At 51.6% G+C, this 16,765-nt stretch overlaps 1 protein-coding gene across 3 annotated transcripts; it reads right to left on the bottom strand.

The window, feature by feature from the left end:
- Position 1: 1 nt before the first annotated feature.
- Positions 2 to 16,363, bottom strand: MAP3K12 (mitogen-activated protein kinase kinase kinase 12). Of its 3 annotated transcripts, XM_053921435.1 has the most exons (15): positions 16,200 to 16,363; positions 7,333 to 7,814; positions 6,806 to 6,989; positions 5,938 to 6,129; positions 5,508 to 5,666; positions 5,212 to 5,370; positions 4,481 to 4,589; positions 4,146 to 4,255; positions 3,901 to 4,017; positions 3,630 to 3,767; positions 2,630 to 3,254; positions 2,385 to 2,455; positions 2,223 to 2,296; positions 2,023 to 2,123; positions 2 to 1,603 (listed from the first exon to the last, which is right to left on the bottom strand). In XM_053921435.1, exons 2-15 carry the CDS (start codon positions 7,775 to 7,777, stop codon positions 1,505 to 1,507), a joined length of 2,583 nt encoding a protein of 860 aa, XP_053777410.1. In that variant the 5' UTR covers positions 7,778 to 7,814; positions 16,200 to 16,363; the 3' UTR covers positions 2 to 1,504. The 3 variants fall into 3 exon arrangements, with proteins under 3 accessions (XP_053777410.1, XP_053777408.1, XP_024431169.1); XM_053921433.1 differs by having other exon boundaries at positions 2,023 to 2,296; XM_024575401.4 differs by lacking the exon at positions 16,200 to 16,363 and adding an exon at positions 10,347 to 10,751 and having other exon boundaries at positions 2,023 to 2,296.
- Between the last annotated feature and the right edge of the window lie 402 nt (positions 16,364 to 16,765).

Here is a 16,765-nt window from a genome sequence, read left to right as displayed (position 1 = left end):
CTGTTAATGCTGAGATCCATATTTAGTTTTATAAGCTTCTCCCTGTTTTTTTGTTTTTGTTTTTTTTTTTTTTTTGCTCATGAAATTTTTTTTCTGTTTGTCATGGAAATGTAAGAGTGGAATATTAATACATTTCAGTTTAGTTCTGTAATGTCAGGAATTTTTCAAAAAAAATTAAAAGATGGACTGGAGCTTTTTCTTTGTGAATAGAAACTGGATGCCACAGTGAATCACGTGGGTTTTATTCCTGTTGTCTTGTTTTATTTTGCACCTTTTATCCCTCAAAGGACAAGGACCCTATGTGGGCTTTTAATATGAGCCTTTATTCCAGTTGTTTCTTCCGTTTACCACTCCATCTTTTTTTTTTTGTAGCCCTTGATTGGGTTTTCCCTTGAGCCTGCGCTGAAGTGATCCTAATAGAGCAGGCTGGCTCTGCCTTTGATTCCAAAGATTGGAGATGACATTCTCTATGATTTACCTGTAAATAGTAGTCAAGCGATGCCACGGCGGGTAGGAGGGTGTGGGGAGGACACACATACGCACACGGGAGCAGTTGCACGTGTGTCGGACTGGCATTCCAGTTGCTAGGAATGTCCTCTTGCCCAAGCTACAGTGTACTGATTTTTAATAACTCTTCATTTATAGTCCTCTTCTCCGTAGTAAGAGTGGGTGTTTTAAGATCTTCATCCTTTAGTTACCTGCTCCCATTTATGCAGATAATTTCAGCAGGCTGTAGCTTTAAGTGATGTTCATTGAGACAGAAAAGCATTAAAGAAGTATTGCATCCACAGTCCTCAGGTAATGTCTGGAGCCCAAGGCTGCTACTTCACCATGTGCTACCCCATTTGTTCACCAAGAAAACCCTCAACAGCTGGGCCTGCATGGAGTGGTTATATTTCAAGGTTTTTCACAGGGATTACAATATGACAGTCTCCACCCCAATCAGGCACCAAGATAAAAGCAGGGACTTAAACACCCCAATTCTTCAGCCTGAGCCATCACATGCTTTCACAACCTTCTAGCCTCCCTCCTAGACCCTAAGCCAGGACTTGGGCAGAGAAATGGAGGGACAAAGAAATTAGTTAAATTGCACCTGAGAAAACTCAAGAGGAAAGGACCCAGCCTTAGTCTCCCTCCTCAAGTGCAAAATATGTAAACAGTAAACAAAACAAAAAAGTGCAGTTAAGTGGCTCCCTTTCCTCCTCCGGGTTTAGGGGAAAGAGTAGAGGATCATAGGAGGCAAGTCTGGTTTCTCTACTGCCCGTTTGCTGAACATAATGGGGTGAAGCAGGGAGGGACCAGTTTGCCCTTACCCACAGCTCTAGGGCAGTCCTTCATTTCCACAGCTGCCAGTGTCCCTAGAGTTTATCAGGTGGATAGGTCAGGGGTCAGTCTCCCTTGAGCCTGACTTAAAAGGCTGGGATAGCCCCATCTTTGTTGATTATGTGGCGCATATATATTATTTATATAAATATTTTTCTATGTACAGGAATAAGAGTGGCTTTCATGGAGGGAGGGAGGCTGGGGGCTGCAAGGCTTCACCATTGTTGGAGTTGTCCAGTTCAGTGCTGTCACAGTCTGAGTCCTCGGAATTGGGAGGGCCCTGTGAAGAGTAGACATGCAATGAGGTGTCAGGCTCAGCGTCTCTTGGCATTACAAATAGATTCCTTCAGAATTCTTCACTGACGTCTTTAATAGCCAGCAGCTCACTGATTTTATTACCTCCAGATTTTGTTGCTTAGGCCATTCTCCAAGGCTCGAGACTCCCTAGTTTCAGGATTCCTCCCTGGCTATGATTTAGAGCTACTATGTAAGCAAACCTACTGAGCTATCCATCCTACAGGACACCTATTCCAACAGGTGGAAAATTTGATCTTTGGTATTGGAGGAGACAGGTTTAGATATGGAATGCCCTGAATGAATAAATACCTATGTTTTGGCCTCTGCACCTATTCTCCCCAGTAGCACTCAAGTGACTGAATGTGTTTCCTGTCCAACACCTGGCCTTTTTTTTGTACTCACCTTGTCCCCTCTGAGTAGGTCCTGGTGCTGGATGGGCAAGGAGCTGGGTTCAGGGCCAGTAACTACCTCTGAAGCAGGTTGGTCCAGTGGGATTTCTGACCCTTGGGAACACATGTCATCAGACCGCTCATCTGGCCGCTCATCTGTGTTGGTACTGCCAACATCAGGTGTTCCGCTGGGGGATGGCTCACTAGCTGTACCTTCCTCCCCATCTGATGGATTCTCCGAGCTGAAGGTAGATAGTGACTGGCGCATGTTCAGGCCCTGAGGCCACCTATGTCAGAGACAGCTACAGCTTGATGGCGTTCCTTGCAGCCCAGAAAGCAAATGAATGCCATTATTTATTTTATTCCTTCATTCACCTCTGGTTTGATGTCAGCTCTACCTCACTGTCCACCTCTCCTTCCTCTTCCTCTGATGATATGCCACGTTTCTGCAGGAGAGATGAGTGGACTGGTCAAAAATGGGGAGAGGTATTGGGCCCAGGGAAGGGGAACATAATTATAAAGGGTTATGTAGGGAATGGCTTAAGATCAAGAGTTAATGGAATTGGACCCCAGGGGGAGAACAAGTAAAGGAGGAGATCACAAACTGCCCCATACTTTACCTGACTTCGAGTGACAGCAGCCCTGTACAGCAGTGCAGCTGGGGTCAAGTGCTGGGACCCAGCCCGGCTTCCTCCCCGTCCCGAGGTCCCTTCCCTTCCAGTTCCCAGCAGCCCCACACCTTCACTAGGCCCTACTGGTGGAGGTGGCTCCCCTTTGGCTCCCCCAGGTGAATCCGGGCTGGTGGAGCCAGGTGCTGAGCCCTCGCTTGGGGGGGTGTCGCCCCGGGCTGCAGGTGGTGAGCCAGGATCCCCAGGTCCCCCTGTGGCCCCCCGGCCCCGGGCTCCCAGTGCTGCTGACAGCAGATCTGGGGACGAAGAGGACATCTTTCGTAGCAGGAGATCATGATGGAGCCCACGGAGGGCTGGAGGGCAGGCCTCCCAAGCTGAGGGTCCCCCTCCTAGCACTCCTGGGCTTCCTGGTCCCCCAGGTTCATGGGGTGGCATAGCTGCACGAAGCCCTGGCAGGTCCCCACAGCTGCCCTTGGCGCTGGCCTTGCGATGACGGGTCTTGCCACGGCGATTCCGTCCTGGTGAGGGGGGACCCTTAGGACACCCAGGAAGACCCACCCCACTCAGGGCTGCATCTAGTTTTGGTAGCAAAGACTCAGTCTTGAGGATATCTGGCCTGGTGGGAGAGGGAAAGGACAAGTTTGAGATTAACAAAACAAATTTATTGACTGAAAGCACTCCCTAACTTTGGGCCATACAAAGAGCACCTCTCTCCCCAACTAAAAACAAAATTTTTTAAATGACTTTTAAAGGAGAAAGAGCAATATGTTGTCCCACTGATGCATTCACTGGTTGAGTCTTGTATGTGCCCTGACCAGGGATTGAACCTGCAACCATGGCATACTGGGTCAACACTCTAACCAACTGAGCTTCCTGGCCAGGGCTCCTTCCAACTAAATAACAGTATTCCTGGCATCCTTGACTCCTACTCCTGCTTCTCCCAGCACCCCCCTTGCCATTTTAGAACCTCAGCACTTAACTCCAGTCCCACCTTTTGCTGTGGGGTGACAGCTTCTGTGGAGCATTCCTCTTCTTGATGAGCTTCTCCATTGTGTTCCCATGTAGGAGGCCTCGGGAAGGGTGTGACTTCAGCAGACCTGGGCACCTCCGCTCTAGAGCTTGCTCCCTCCTACACACAGACACCACTTCAGATGGGCATGTGAGCAGGAACCGGGAAGGGGGACCCAGGCTCAAGAGGATCTGGGTTAGACACAGCTCCGTGAAGATGGGATTGGGGTCTGCAGAAGGGCCATGTGGTTTACCTGAGGAGCTCCCGCTCCTTGAGCTCCAGCTGTAACATAAGGGCATTAAGTTCCATGTATAGGTTATTGGCTCTTTCCAGCTTCCTTTCGTAGTGCTCCCTGATGTCCAAGGCGTGTCTAAAATGGTCAGAGAAGTCCTTGAGGTGAGCTGGCTTCACCTGGTACAATAATTTGTCCCAGTCTCTGGGAACTGGCCAACAGTCCCTGCTGTCGGTCTAACCACCTTTCCAAACACAGGCACACACCTGAGCTCCTCCCTCCTCCTCATCACTAGCTCCTCTTCTAGGCGGTGCAGACAGGTCCCTTCTGACTTAATTTTTTCAAAGTGCAGCTTTACCTCTTCACGCCACTCTGCCTGGGGGTGGAGAGACAATGAGGGGTGAGAAACATGCCTTCGCTGGGCATACACATAGAAGGCCCCTGCAGGTGCCTGCACTGTTGCAAACTGTTGGAACTAGCTGGCCAACACTGGTCTCAGCCCTCCCAAAGCTCATATATTCCACCCCAACCAACCCTTCTTCCTTCAAAGAGCATCTCCTCAGAGGGAGCTGAGATGTTCATTTTTCTACCCACATCACACCTGGGACTTAAAATAAGTCTCCTGGGGTGTGGAAAGGACATCCGCTGAGGCGATGTCCAGATGTAGCAGAATCTGTCGGAATGATGGACGATTTCGTGGTTTGCTGTTCCTGGAGGAAATAGAGTTGAAGAAAAGGAATTTAAGGGAAGACCAGAAAGGAACTAGGGCATCCTTTCTCAGTGTTCTGGAGAATCCAATCCTACAATGTACTCTGTGACAAAAGAATTCCCTGGTCAACTTTCTAGGAAACATTACACTCTGTTAGCATATCAAAGTCCTGCAGTAAGCAAACCTATTCAATCCTATTTTTCAACTTGTTGGCCAAAACAAAAACCTTTTTCTGAGTGGCGCCATTAAAAGAAACACATTTTGTGAAATGTTTAACCAAAGATTAGAAATGTTCAACCTTCCATTGCGGTTCCAAACAACGGTCCAGGGCCTTCCCTCCTGCAGTCTAAGGCTCATATGGTCCTTGCCCAAGGTCACAGAACGCCTGTGTGTCTTTGAATCTAATACAGCCTTGCCAAGTACTGGTCAATTCACTTCCTCTCATTTCTACATTGTAGTCCCCTATATTCACACACTGAATCCTGGGGCCCTCAGGAGTCCTATCTGGGAGCTTGGTGCCTCTTTCCCTGTTCAGGATTCTGGGCCTGGATGCCTGGATTCTAGGTGATGGCTAACCATCAGCAGTGCCCCTTTGCTTCCCAGCTTTGCCACACCACTCTTACCAGCATTGGCGAAGTAGGATTTTGAAGCCGTCTGGACAGCTGGAGGGCACGGGCAGATGGAGACTGTTGCTTCCTACACCCCAGATGATGGCTGAAGAATCCACATCTTTGTAGGGGATCTCACCAGTTAGTAGTTCCCATAGCACCACACCAAAGGACCTGGGAATAAGAGGGGACATCACTTGGGAGATGCTCCCTGTAGATGCATCTCACTTGCACTCAGACCCTGGAAGCCCCCCTCCCTCCTGCCCACTCTGCTGGCCACTGCTATTCTCAGTCCTCAGCCCGGCCCTCACCAGATGTCGACCTTCTCAGACACAGGCTCATTACGAATCACTTCAGGTGCCATCCAGGCTACCGTCCCTGCAAAGGACATCTTGGTGCTCTTGTCACTCAGCTCCTTGGAAGTGCCAAAATCGGAGATCTTCACCACATCATCGTATGTGATTAGCATGCTGGTAAAGAGTATAGTCAGCTGGGGTCAAGGCCCCTCTACACACCTCCTTTAGCTGCAGCAACTCTACCTTTCCATCAAGTCATTTGGGACAGAGGCAGGGGGCTCACCACAGCCCTCCCGAGATAGAACTGTCATTGGGAGAGCTTTCTGAGATGGCCACGTGGACTTAAAACAGGGTCTGGAAGCAGGGAGATGGCCACACTGACTTGGGGTAGGGGGTCACCTGCAGGAGACCATGCACATCAGTGTCTCCCTGCTTGCTCACTCACTTGGGGGACTTGAGGTCTCTATGGATAATCTTGTGCAGGTGCAGGTAGTTCATGCCACCGGCGATGCCCATGGACCAGTCGACCAGCAAAGATGGGGTCACAGGGCGGCCAGCCCGCAGTACCTCATACAGCTGGCCCTGGGCGCAGAACTCCATGAGGATGCAGTAGCAAGGAGCCTGGGTGCACACACCCCTGGGGGCCAAACAGTGGTATAAAGCCAGCCCGTACTCATATCTGGAACCCCATTCCCACCCATGCCAATTGGGTATATCCTTTAAAAAGGGAGGGGTAGCTCTGGCTGAGTAGCTCAGTTGGTTAGAGCATCGTCCTGATAACACCAGGGTTACGGGTTCAATCCCTGATCAGGGCACATACAAGAGTCAACCAATGAATGCATAAATAGGTGGAACAACAAATCAGTATTTCTCTTTCCTTTCCTCTCTCTAAAAGCAATAAATAATAGCCCTGGCTGGTGTGGCTCAGTGGATTGAGTGCTAGCCTGCGAATCAAAGGGTCGCCAGCCAGTTTGATTCCCAGTCAGGGCACATGCCTGGGTTGCGGGCCAGATCCCTGCAGGGGGCACACGAGAGGCAACCACACATTGATGTGTCTCTCCCTCATTCTCTTTCCCTTCCCCTCTCTAATCCCTTCTCTAAGAATAAATAAAAATCTTTAAAAAATTAAAATGAAAAACAAACACCAGAACTAAATAAAAATATAAGTTTGTTAAAACAACCTTAAAAGGGTGGGTTAGATCCCTGCTGCCCAAGTTTGTTAAAACAACCTTAAAAGGGTGGGTTAGATCCCTGCTGCCCAAGTAGGTCTCTGCCTTCAGCATAGTATCCCCAACCCCTGCTGTGAGCCTTACTTGAAAGTGATGATGTTGGGGTGTTTCAGCTTTCGCAGGTGCTTGATGTCAGTCTCCTTCAGGTCCCGTACCTTCTTCACGGCCACCTCCTCCCCATGGAAGCGCCCCAGGAAGACAGCACCCTGGGCCCCTGAGCCCACCCACTGCAGGTCCAGGATTTCCTCGAAGGGAACCTCCCAAAGGTCTGTGGACAGGAGGCACAGTGCCACAAAGCTCAGAAAGAGTCACACCCAGGGCCTTATGATGGTCAGGCACTGGGGAGAGGACTGGGTTGGCTGAAATGACTCAAGGACAGAACAGTAGCCAAAAAAGGTCAAGAAGACTTGGTCACAAGGGAGAGGGAAGGCAATGAATGAATGAATGGGTGGCCTTAAAAGAAGGTGAGAAGTTAGTAGCTGATGAATGGATAAGGAGATTGGGCCAGGTTCTGGGGAGAGAGGGTCATCAGCTGACTTAGGTGGGGTTGTCCAACAGATACTCCGCGCAGGGAAACAGAGTCTCCAGAGGACACAGCCGACACAGCCTACCTTCCTGCTGCTGCTTGTGCTCTGTGGAGTAGGCTTTGCCAATCATGGTCCAGACAGGGCGAAGACAGCCAAAGAGGCCTTCTAGGAAGCCACTGCCGCTCTGGCACTGCAGCCGTACCTCATCTGCTCGAACTCTGGGGGCCCGACTCTCAGGGGACCCAGCTGCTCCCCCTAGGCCCCCTGCATCCTGCTCATGTAGCTGCAGGACACTGTTGGCAAAAGGCTCATGGGGTGGCTCTCCACCTGGAGAGGGGCTGGGCCCACCCCCGCCCTGCCCACCCAGTGGCACTACGTCTCGAAGTACACACTGGGTGGGCGTCAGGTCTTTCTCAGGGGTGCAGTCAGAAGTGTCTGGGTCCAACTTGCGCAAAGACGCCTCGCTTAGGGTGGACACAAAACCCCCAAAGGAAGGGGAGGGTGTGCGGGTCTCATGGAGGCAGGCCATGACCTCTGGGCCCCAGGGTGGTGGTGAGCCGTGGGCCCTGTAGGAACAAAGGAGGCAGAAATGGTCAAAGCCACAGGTTCGCCAGCTCAGAATGCTCACCCTAGAGGCAGAGGCACAGGCTGGGGTACTGGGCTCCCTACTGGACATAACACTCAAGCCTCACCCTCAGGTACCCATCCCCTCCCAGTTCCACCAGGGACCCATCTTAGGAAAGCTGATACACAGATTTCCACTCGAGCATCTGTTAGTAACACAGGTCTGAGAATGATAGTCAGGTATACAGGTAACATACCTGAGTATCATTCTCAGGTAGACACAAGTAACAACCCTGATCAGGTACATATTGGTAAAACATATTTCAAAGTCAAGTATTATGGTAACAGACTAGTCCCCTTTCCCTGGACGACTACCATAATTTGCCTTAGGAACACATATTTCTTTTTCTTTCTCATATTGCTTCTGAGGCTCACATGCACCCACACGTCATATAAGGGTCTCAGGTGTACACCTTTTACTTTGAGTCTCAACCTCTGGCACATAAAAGTAACAAACCTAGGGCCCCTTTGCACTTAAGCACACACAGGTGACACTGTAACACTCAGTGCCAAACACTTTCATATGACATTCTTGGGCCTTCTGCATACAGGCGATGCACCTGGGCCTCACTCATGTACTTATACGTGATACAGCTGAGGTGGTAGCAAGAACACTAAACTCAGGTGACAGTCATCGTGAGGCACACTCAGGGCTCACATCTGGTCTCCCGTGAGGGTGTGCAGAGGTACACACCCGGGCCTCTGAGGTAAGTGAAGGCTGTAACCAACCAGCTCCACTATTCCCCCAGCACAACTGGGGAACAAGGCAAAACCATCCAATGGGGATGTGGAAGTTGTGTCAGCAAGCCGTGGCCTACTGTTTCTTCACGCTCAGCCCCACCGCCATCAGCACGGCTTCTCCCCCTGGGGTCGGTTAGAGAAGACCCTGCCTCCCCTTTCTCCATTGCCCCATCCCTAGCTCCCCAAACCAAGACCCAGCTTTCGAAACAACGAACATTGGTCCCAGTTCATTGCTGGACGGTACTTTAAAAGTGACCATTAAAAGTCTGAATCTTCACCTTGCTTCTGCCACTTACTGACAGTGTGACCTCAGGCAAGTTGTATTTGAGCCTCAGTTTCTCCAGCTGTACTAAGGGTAAACTAGCTATCATCCAGGCATAGCCAATTCTTCACCCCTATACCAGACTTGTCCAGAGTTTAACACAGGGGGTCATTCTAGTCTCCCATCTCCTTCCACATCTAGGCAGTTCCCTAATCCTGAGATGTGAGGATTCCCGAGGACAGCAATTAGAGGTCCTCTAATTGTTCCTCATTATTCCTTAACTCCCTGCATCAGAACCCCAGAATCACACCAAGAGGCGGCTGTCAGGAATCTACATATAGAAAGGCCTCACTGGATGACAACAAAAATTGACATGGACGTCTGGCAATTCTGATGGTCTCACCTCTAACAAATTCCAGGCATCTCAAAGACTTTTTCAAAGACTTTTTTCAGTGGGTGTGTGGTGGGCCTGGCATCTGTGTATATAACCACCACCTCAGGTGACTCTATTATGCCTGGCACATCTGCGAGCCAATGTCATTCTATTCTCTCTCTTTCTTTTTTACTTTAGAGAGGGAGAGAAACATCCATGTGTGGTTGCCCCTTGTGCGCCCCCTACTGGGGGCCTGGCCCACAACCCAGGCAGGTGCCCTAGACTGGGAATCGAACTGGCTACCCTTTGGTTCACAGGCCAGCACTCAATCCACTGAGCCACACCAGCCAGGGCTATTCTCTCTTCCCTAGTGCCATGTTACTGCCTTAATTCAGGCCTCACTAGCTGTGTCACCTGACCCAGGGCAACTGCCTCTGAAATGGTTTCCAAACTCAAGTCCCCCCACCCCATTCTCCACCAGCCCTTAGAAAAATCTTTCTAAACTACAAGTTGGCCAGCACCCCCTCTTCTGCTTCAAGCCTTTTAATATCCCCCCACTGCCTTTGGTCTAGCTGCCTCACCTCCATTGTCTGGCCCCATCCCAGCCTTATCTCCCACTGCTGTTGGCACCCAGGCCACACAGAACTGAGTCCGACACTAAGCTAAATCAGGCTTTTGTGCCAGAACACCTAATGAGAATGGCTAACTCTCATGGAAGGGTTACTATGTATGTTATAAGGCACATGAATCATTTAATCCTGAAAACTCTAAGGTAGTGTGTGCTTTGCCCATCTAACAGAGGTATTATTAAATAACCTGCCCAGGAAGCCTTAGGTAGGAAGAGGCTCAAGTTCCGTCCCTAGGTGTACTCAGCCTGATCGCTTGCCTTCCAACCTCACTTCATCCAGGGTCTCCCTCCCCGTTCCCACTGCTCCGGCACAACCCTCTGTGCTTCTATCATGGCTCCCATTGCCCTGGACGTGCAGTGTGGTAGGGCATCTGGCTGGCCCCTCTGAGAGCTGATTTCTCATGGGATCCCAGGCCTTCAAACAGTACCTGGCGTGTGCTCAGTAAGATGGGGGACACTGCTCTACTCACCCTAGAGGACCGTCTGAAGGACCGGACCTATACTAAGTATGCATTAGCTCCTTCATTCCTCTGAACCACCCAGAGAAGGAGATATCATTGGTCCTTTTATGTTCTTGATTAATTTGAGGCTCAGAAAGCTGAAGTCACAGTCAGGTACAGCCTCCGAATCCCTGACATATCCCACAAGGTATCAGCGGCTTGAAGAGGTTAGATGTTGAGTATAATGCAAAAGACAAAACACAGGCCAAGCAACATGCCAATACTCTGCAGAATTTCCTCTGGAAGGCCCGGGTGCTGTCGCCAGCGCCCTTCGAAGGGGGCTTCCCTTCCGGACCGCTGCGAACACAGGCCAGGATCCCCGGGCAGGCAGCAAGGTGAGATGGTGGGAATCTACGCTCAAGGAGGAGCCAGTGCAGCTCACAGGCCGGCTAGAAGCCCAAGCGGGGAACATTCGAGGCAGAGAGGAAGGGGTTACGGGCCCAGCGGCCCCCTCCGCTTTCCCGACCTCCTTCCCAGCTATCACGTGGCACGGGGCGGGGACCTGACCGAGGGAGGAGGGGGTCCAGATGGGAAAAGGAGGGGACACAGCAGGTTGGGGGAAGCGCTGGGCGCTGCGGCGTAACCATGACGATTGGGCCCGAGGCGGCGCGTGAAGTCACCAAGACAAGATTAGCCCAGGGACACGTGACAGCGACGCTAGGGGGGTGGGGCTGCGCTTGGGCCCCGCCCCTGACCTGGGCTGGCCCACGTGCTGGTTGTTGGGTTGGCTGATGTGGTAGCCTGCTGTATCTGTGCTCTCCTCCCGCCCATACCGCCCTCGACCCCCCATGCAGATCTTTGGCCAGGCGCAAGTGGAGAGAGGGGGATTGATGCTGGCGTTGGGGGTGCAGTGTCACAGCAAAATCAGGAAATTGGGAAAAAGGGAGAATAAACAGAGAGGAAGACAGAAACAGCCGGAGAGCGAGGGGCAAGTTGAGAGGTTCAGAAACCAAAACATCCTGAAGCCAGGGAGAGTCAAAACTGAGGATGGACTGAAAACCTGATTTTGAAAAGCAGAGCGAGCACACAGAAAAGGAGATGAAACGAGACCGAAGAATACGATAATCTGTGCCCTCCCCAATTCTTTTTCTGTGAAAAGCTGATCCTTGGGTAGGCACAACACCTGGTTTTTAAAAGTAATTTTTCAGCCTTAGTTTAGTGTTTGGCAACTGAGAGATTCAGGCAGAGAGAGGGTGACATGCAGCCTAGTCTCTCTCCAGTTCACCAGGCTTCCCCAGAGGGGCCCTCTGTATCCAGGGCCAGCAGCTGGGGAGAGAGGGAGAGAAGCCATTTCACCTGCTTGTTTTTCAGGAGCAGATGAGGAAAAAGATGGGTCCAAAAAAAGGAGGGAGTCTATCCAGGCTCAAGCCACCCTCATCCTGCTCTCAGTCTAATGACAATTCTCTTCCAGACTGACCTGAAGGGGAGGGGGGGAACTGAGGCCCCAGGGAGCTGTAGTAAGTAGAGATTTCTCTCTCCCAACCCCCTCCCCCTGCTTCCTTTCCTCTGAACTGCCAGCTGTGCCCCACTGCCCCCCAGCTGGGCCTTGGCGCCAGGGCTTTGGGGGTATCAGGGCTAGGAGCCCCTGGCCAGACATTTGGTCACCCTGGGGGAGGGGAGCTGTCTCCCCAACCATCAATTATGCAGAGCATGGGGGGAGGGCAGGGATATGATAGGAGGGGGTGGATATATTAGTCAGTCATTATGTCCACCATATTTATTAAGTGCTTACTCTGCAGAACTCTGCTTCAGATTGTGTGAAGGGACAGTCTGGTCCCTACACTATTATCTTCCAGGATAAGAAGCTCTTTGGACACCCTGGGAGGCCCTAATTCTGTTTCAGTTACTCAATTCTCTGCTTTGGTGCTGGTTCCCAGAGTGCCCCTTCAGGAGGCTGAGAAGAGAGGAGGGGGCAGGGGATATCCTCCTCCCCCTTTAATTTCTCCTCCCAGGTTCTCCAGCCTGAGATGCTGGAGGCCTGTGGCAAGGGAACCCTTTGAATTGTTTCTTGATTTCTCCTGTTCTAACAGCTGACTTTCCATGCAAAGCTGCTTGTCTGGCTGTCTTGGGGGCTCAGCTGAGAGGCCAAGCCATCTGTCTAAATCTTGGGCTTTCAGACTGAGCACTAGCCGCTTGTTGTGGACTTCGCTTGGCACCCAGGAAAAGGAGGAAGATTCCCCTACTCTCTCAAGTGGGGGTGGGAAGGAAGGGAGACATTCATGGGGAAAGGAGGCAGACTTTGGAATGTTAGTTCCACCCCTGCAGGCTTGGAGATTCTTAGAGCATGTAGGACTGACTTCTTTTGGCCATGCCTTCTGGTCACGTGGCTGCTTGACTTTGCTTTGCATCTTAGAATCCATGGTCCTGGCCCCAGGGTTCTTCTTAGATGAAAACTACAGCTTTTCTCAGTGTTCTCAAGGGGAAAATGCCTTTTCCTGAAAACCTGGGGAAAACTGGAGATCACCCCTAAATCCAGGCCCCCAGCCTCATACAGGCCAAGCCTTGAGACCCCTAGTGGCCACCACATCTTCTTCCAGCAGGTTGGGCAGGGAGGGGGCTGGAGGAATGGGGGGAGAATTATTTAGGAAAAAAAGAGCCAACTTTGGATTGGGAGAGATCAGAACTAGAACCTTAGTTTTGCCACAAATTAGTTTAAGGAATGGAACCTCTCCAAGGCTCCCAATGCTACCTCGTGAGTGGTGAGGGTTAAGTAAGATGATGCAGGAGATGCTCTGAGCACGGCCCCTGGTTCCTGGCTTAGTCTTCCTGGTTGGCGGGACACCAGGTTTTTCTGTCCGACCAGAAAAGGCAGACTTGGTCTCCGACCTTCTACTTCCCCAAGACAAATCTCAATTTCAGGTTCCAGGTGAACCAGGTCACAATGGCAGTGGTGTGCCAGAGGCCCATCGTTCTTTTACCAAGTCCTTTGTCCTTCCTCTGCAAATCCTGCCACCTCACCTCCTCTGGTCTGAAGGGAAAGGCCTAATTCTCTCTGCACCTCATTTTCATCCTCTGTCCAACGTGGTCCAGGATCTCCCTTCAGCCCTACCCTTTAAAGTCTGAGGGGAAGAAGAGGGTAGGAGGAAGATAACGATGGGCCACACAGAGCTCACAGAGGGTCTCTCCTGTCCAGCAGAGCCTGGAAGAAGTTCAGCATATTATAATAAATAGTTCCTGAGCTGAACGCACACTTTAAAAGAACTGGAAGGATAGATACCAAAGTATAGCATTTTCTAGGTAGGTGGAATTGTGGGTGATTTTTCTTCTTGTGGCATATCTACATCTTCTAATATTTCAGTAATGACTTTGAATTGTTTTAAAATAAGAAATTTAAAAATCTATTTTAAATTGAAAAAGGGAAACAAAAATGACAGTGTCCATCCATTCCTGTCACCTAGCTTGGGACAGTGTGCTATATAGAGGGAGGGAGGATGCCCTGAGAATCAAGAGAGGTTTGGTTGACATCCTATCTCTGCTCCTGACCATTGGGGCAACCTGGAGCAGGAGACTTAACAGACCTCGGTCCCTTCCTCTCTAAGTGGGAGAGAGGTGCTTACGTCACACGGTGGTGATGCGGCACACAGCGTGGGTGAGAGCAGGCTCTGGATCGGACAGACCCGAAGCTCTAGCCACAGAATGACTTCTTCACGTTGAACAGGTTACTTAAGTTTTAGCTTCCCCACCCCTAAAATAGAGATGATGATAACACTACCTACCGCTTAGCCTGTTAGAAGCATTAATTGAGATAATCCAAATAAAGTTCCTGGCCCAATACCTGGCACCCAGCAAGCCTCCTATAAGCATTGGCCATGTGGAAGTGCTAGTACGAGTTTTGTACATGGGGTTCCCATCCCTTCTTTCCCTTTTTCTCCTCCTCAAAGCAAGAAGCAGTAGGGAGGGTACAAGTGGAAAGGGAGGTGGACAAACAGGAGGGGAGAAAAAGGAGAGCAAGGAAAGAAGAAAGCAAAAAGCAAGGGCTCTTTATCCTGAATGATCTTTGGTCTCTCCTGCAATAGTGTCCCTGCCTCCTCACCCCTACCCCCAACACACAAGAGCCTAGTCCTTCTGGGGGCAAATGAAGCAGACAGACCAGTCTTTGTGGCCAACCCCTCATGAAGCCCTTTTCCTCAGCTGGCATCATCTTTATGCTTTGCTCCTTTTCCCCCAGCGGGGACTTCTGAAGGAGGTGATCCCTAGTCCTTTCTTTCTCCCCCCCCCCACCCCAGCAGGGGAGACACAGGACTGCACACAGGGAGCCATTTTGCCATTAGGTGAGTCCTGGGTGGAGGGTACTAGAATTTAGGGTTTTCTTCCTGGCAGAGCCAGACCACCTCATTACCTCCATCACTTCCAGGGGAAGGACTGGGAATACAGCAGTTGGTTTTTAGAGGGGTTCTGCCATCCTCAGCTGTAAGGACACAGAGAAGTCCTGAGCCACTTCCTTAAACTTCTTGCTTCCTCTGCGCATAGGTGAGTTTAATTAGGGGATGGATATTTAGTTGTGCGTTCTCATGTGTGCTGGAGGTCTTCCCAGCATCATTTCAGTCTCCCACGTGAGTGAGTGGGTGGGTGAGTGGCAGGCTTAAGAGGGAAGCTGCTTTTTGCCACTTTTAAGAGTGAGATAGAAGAGAGTTGGCCCTAAAAGCTCAGAGGAATTTTAGTATCTGCATAGGAAGGCCCAGAGCACATTGAGTCCTTTCCTTTCTGAATCCTTTCTGCTTGCCTTCCCTTGGTATGAATGACCCTCTGACTGAAAATCAGAGTTCCCAGAGCCATGGGGTTCGTCCTGCAAGTTGGAAGGGAAACACAAGTTATTTAGCAGGAGGCACTGACTGGCTTGAGAACTCTGGGTAGGGGAGAAACCTCACGGGCACTCCCTCCTGGTTGAGGACCACTCACCCAACTCTCCTAAGAGGGAGTAGGTAATGGAGCTAAAAGGCAGGACTCCTCCCTAAATTCTAAAGGACACTCCACTATTTCTTTCCACTATAAAGCCTCTGGCCCCTTCTCTTCCTTACCCTCAGCTAAGGCCATGGTTATCAGGAGTCTGAACTGTGTAGAAAGGATTTTTGTGTATTTTTAAGCCAAAGAGTTTGAGGGGAAAAAGAGTGTGTGGGGAAAAGGGAGGAGGTTCATGAAAGGCCTTGGCTGGGGAAATGGGTTGGGGGAGTCAGAGGAGATGGAGCTAGAGGAAGAAAGCTACATATGAATGGGGGAGGGGAGATTTCAACAGCTGGATGGAAAAGGTGAATGCCACAGCTGGAGGAGATTAGGGGCTTCACAGCAGGAAGGGGAGGGGAACCCTTGCCTGGGCATTCAGGAACAGGTGCTTTCTGCCTATAATCCTCAGGACACAGCCTGCTAAGTGTGTGCGGAGGGACAATCCGAGGGGGTCGGTGGGCAAACCAGGCCTTGTTCGTCCTTCCTTTCCCTCCCTCTCAGGGGCCAAAACTCATCCTTCTTCCCTCGTTCCCTTCCTGAGGATGAGTGGGAGGAGAGGAGGATGGTCTCTGGCCCTCTGTGCTTAAGTCTGTTCCCCAGTCATTCCCCACCCCACCCCCACCCCATACAGTCCTTTTCAGCTCTTGAAGCTCTTCATTTCCAACCTGGGCCGCGGCGTCCCTCCTCTCCGTTCCTCTCCTTTCCATCCCCACAGGCGTCGGGTCCAGATCCACAGTTCCTGCATCCCACAGCCTCGGCATCCCCGCTGCACCCTCCCCCACCCCGCCACATCTGCATCCCGACCCTCCCTCGGCACCCAGATCCCAGGACCCGGACCCACCCCTGCCCCCCACCCCCCACAACTGGGCCCGGCTCTCTCACCTCGGGGGCTCCGCGGCCGCAGCACAAAAGGCGGCGCTGCTGCAGCTCAGCTCCGGATGCTGCTCCCGCCTCCTCCTCCTCCTCTCCTCCCCCCGCTGCCCTCGACCGGACCCGGGGTGCCGTCACAGGCGATACTCGTGCGGTGTCCGGGTGTCCACCCCAGATTTCTCCCCCCACCCCCCGACCCCTAGCCCCGTCCCTACTCCGCTTGAACTCCCGCTCCTACCTAGGCCCCCGCCCCTGGCCCCCCGGGACGGACACGCCCTGAGCGGGGGATGCTGCGCTAGAGCCGCCGGCCTCTTAAAGGAGCCCGCTGCTGCCATCCGGCGCACTCCAGGCTCGTCCCTGGCCCGTCTGGCTTCCTCACCTCCCTGCTGGCGGTCCCACCATGGGCCTTTTGCGATTCCGTAGAAGCCCCCTAAGACCGGTTTTACAAACTCACTCCTATACCCTAAGGCAGTAGCCCCTCAGATGGGAAACCGCCAAACCCTTCCCCCACCTCCGCTCTAGCGTTGCTCCCCCGTCATAACAATTTTGGCAGCTTTCCTTCCCCTAATTGTCACCAC

The sequence above is a fragment of the Desmodus rotundus genome, chromosome 3 (assembly GCF_022682495.2).
Source record: "Desmodus rotundus isolate HL8 chromosome 3, HLdesRot8A.1, whole genome shotgun sequence".
NCBI classification, from domain to species: Eukaryota; Metazoa; Chordata; class Mammalia; order Chiroptera; family Phyllostomidae; genus Desmodus; species Desmodus rotundus.
The sequence above is the reverse complement of the archived record's forward strand: the minus strand, read 5'-3'. Positions and strand labels throughout refer to the sequence as shown.

What these genes read in the sequence shown, in the direction of transcription:
- MAP3K12 (XM_053921433.1), bottom strand. Translation starts at nt 7,777, where the DNA reads ATGGCCTGCCTCCATGAGACCCGCACACCCTCCCCTTCCTTTGGGGGT. An exon ending in ATCCTACTTCGCCAATGCTG is followed by an intron (nt 4,590 to 5,211) that starts GTAAGAGTGGTG and finishes TATTTCCTCCAG; the next exon opens with GAACAGCAAACCACGAAATC. An exon ending in AGGAGGAGGGAGGAGCTCAG is followed by an intron (nt 4,018 to 4,145) that starts GTGTGTGCCTGT and finishes TGACCATTTTAG; the next exon opens with ACACGCCTTGGACATCAGGG.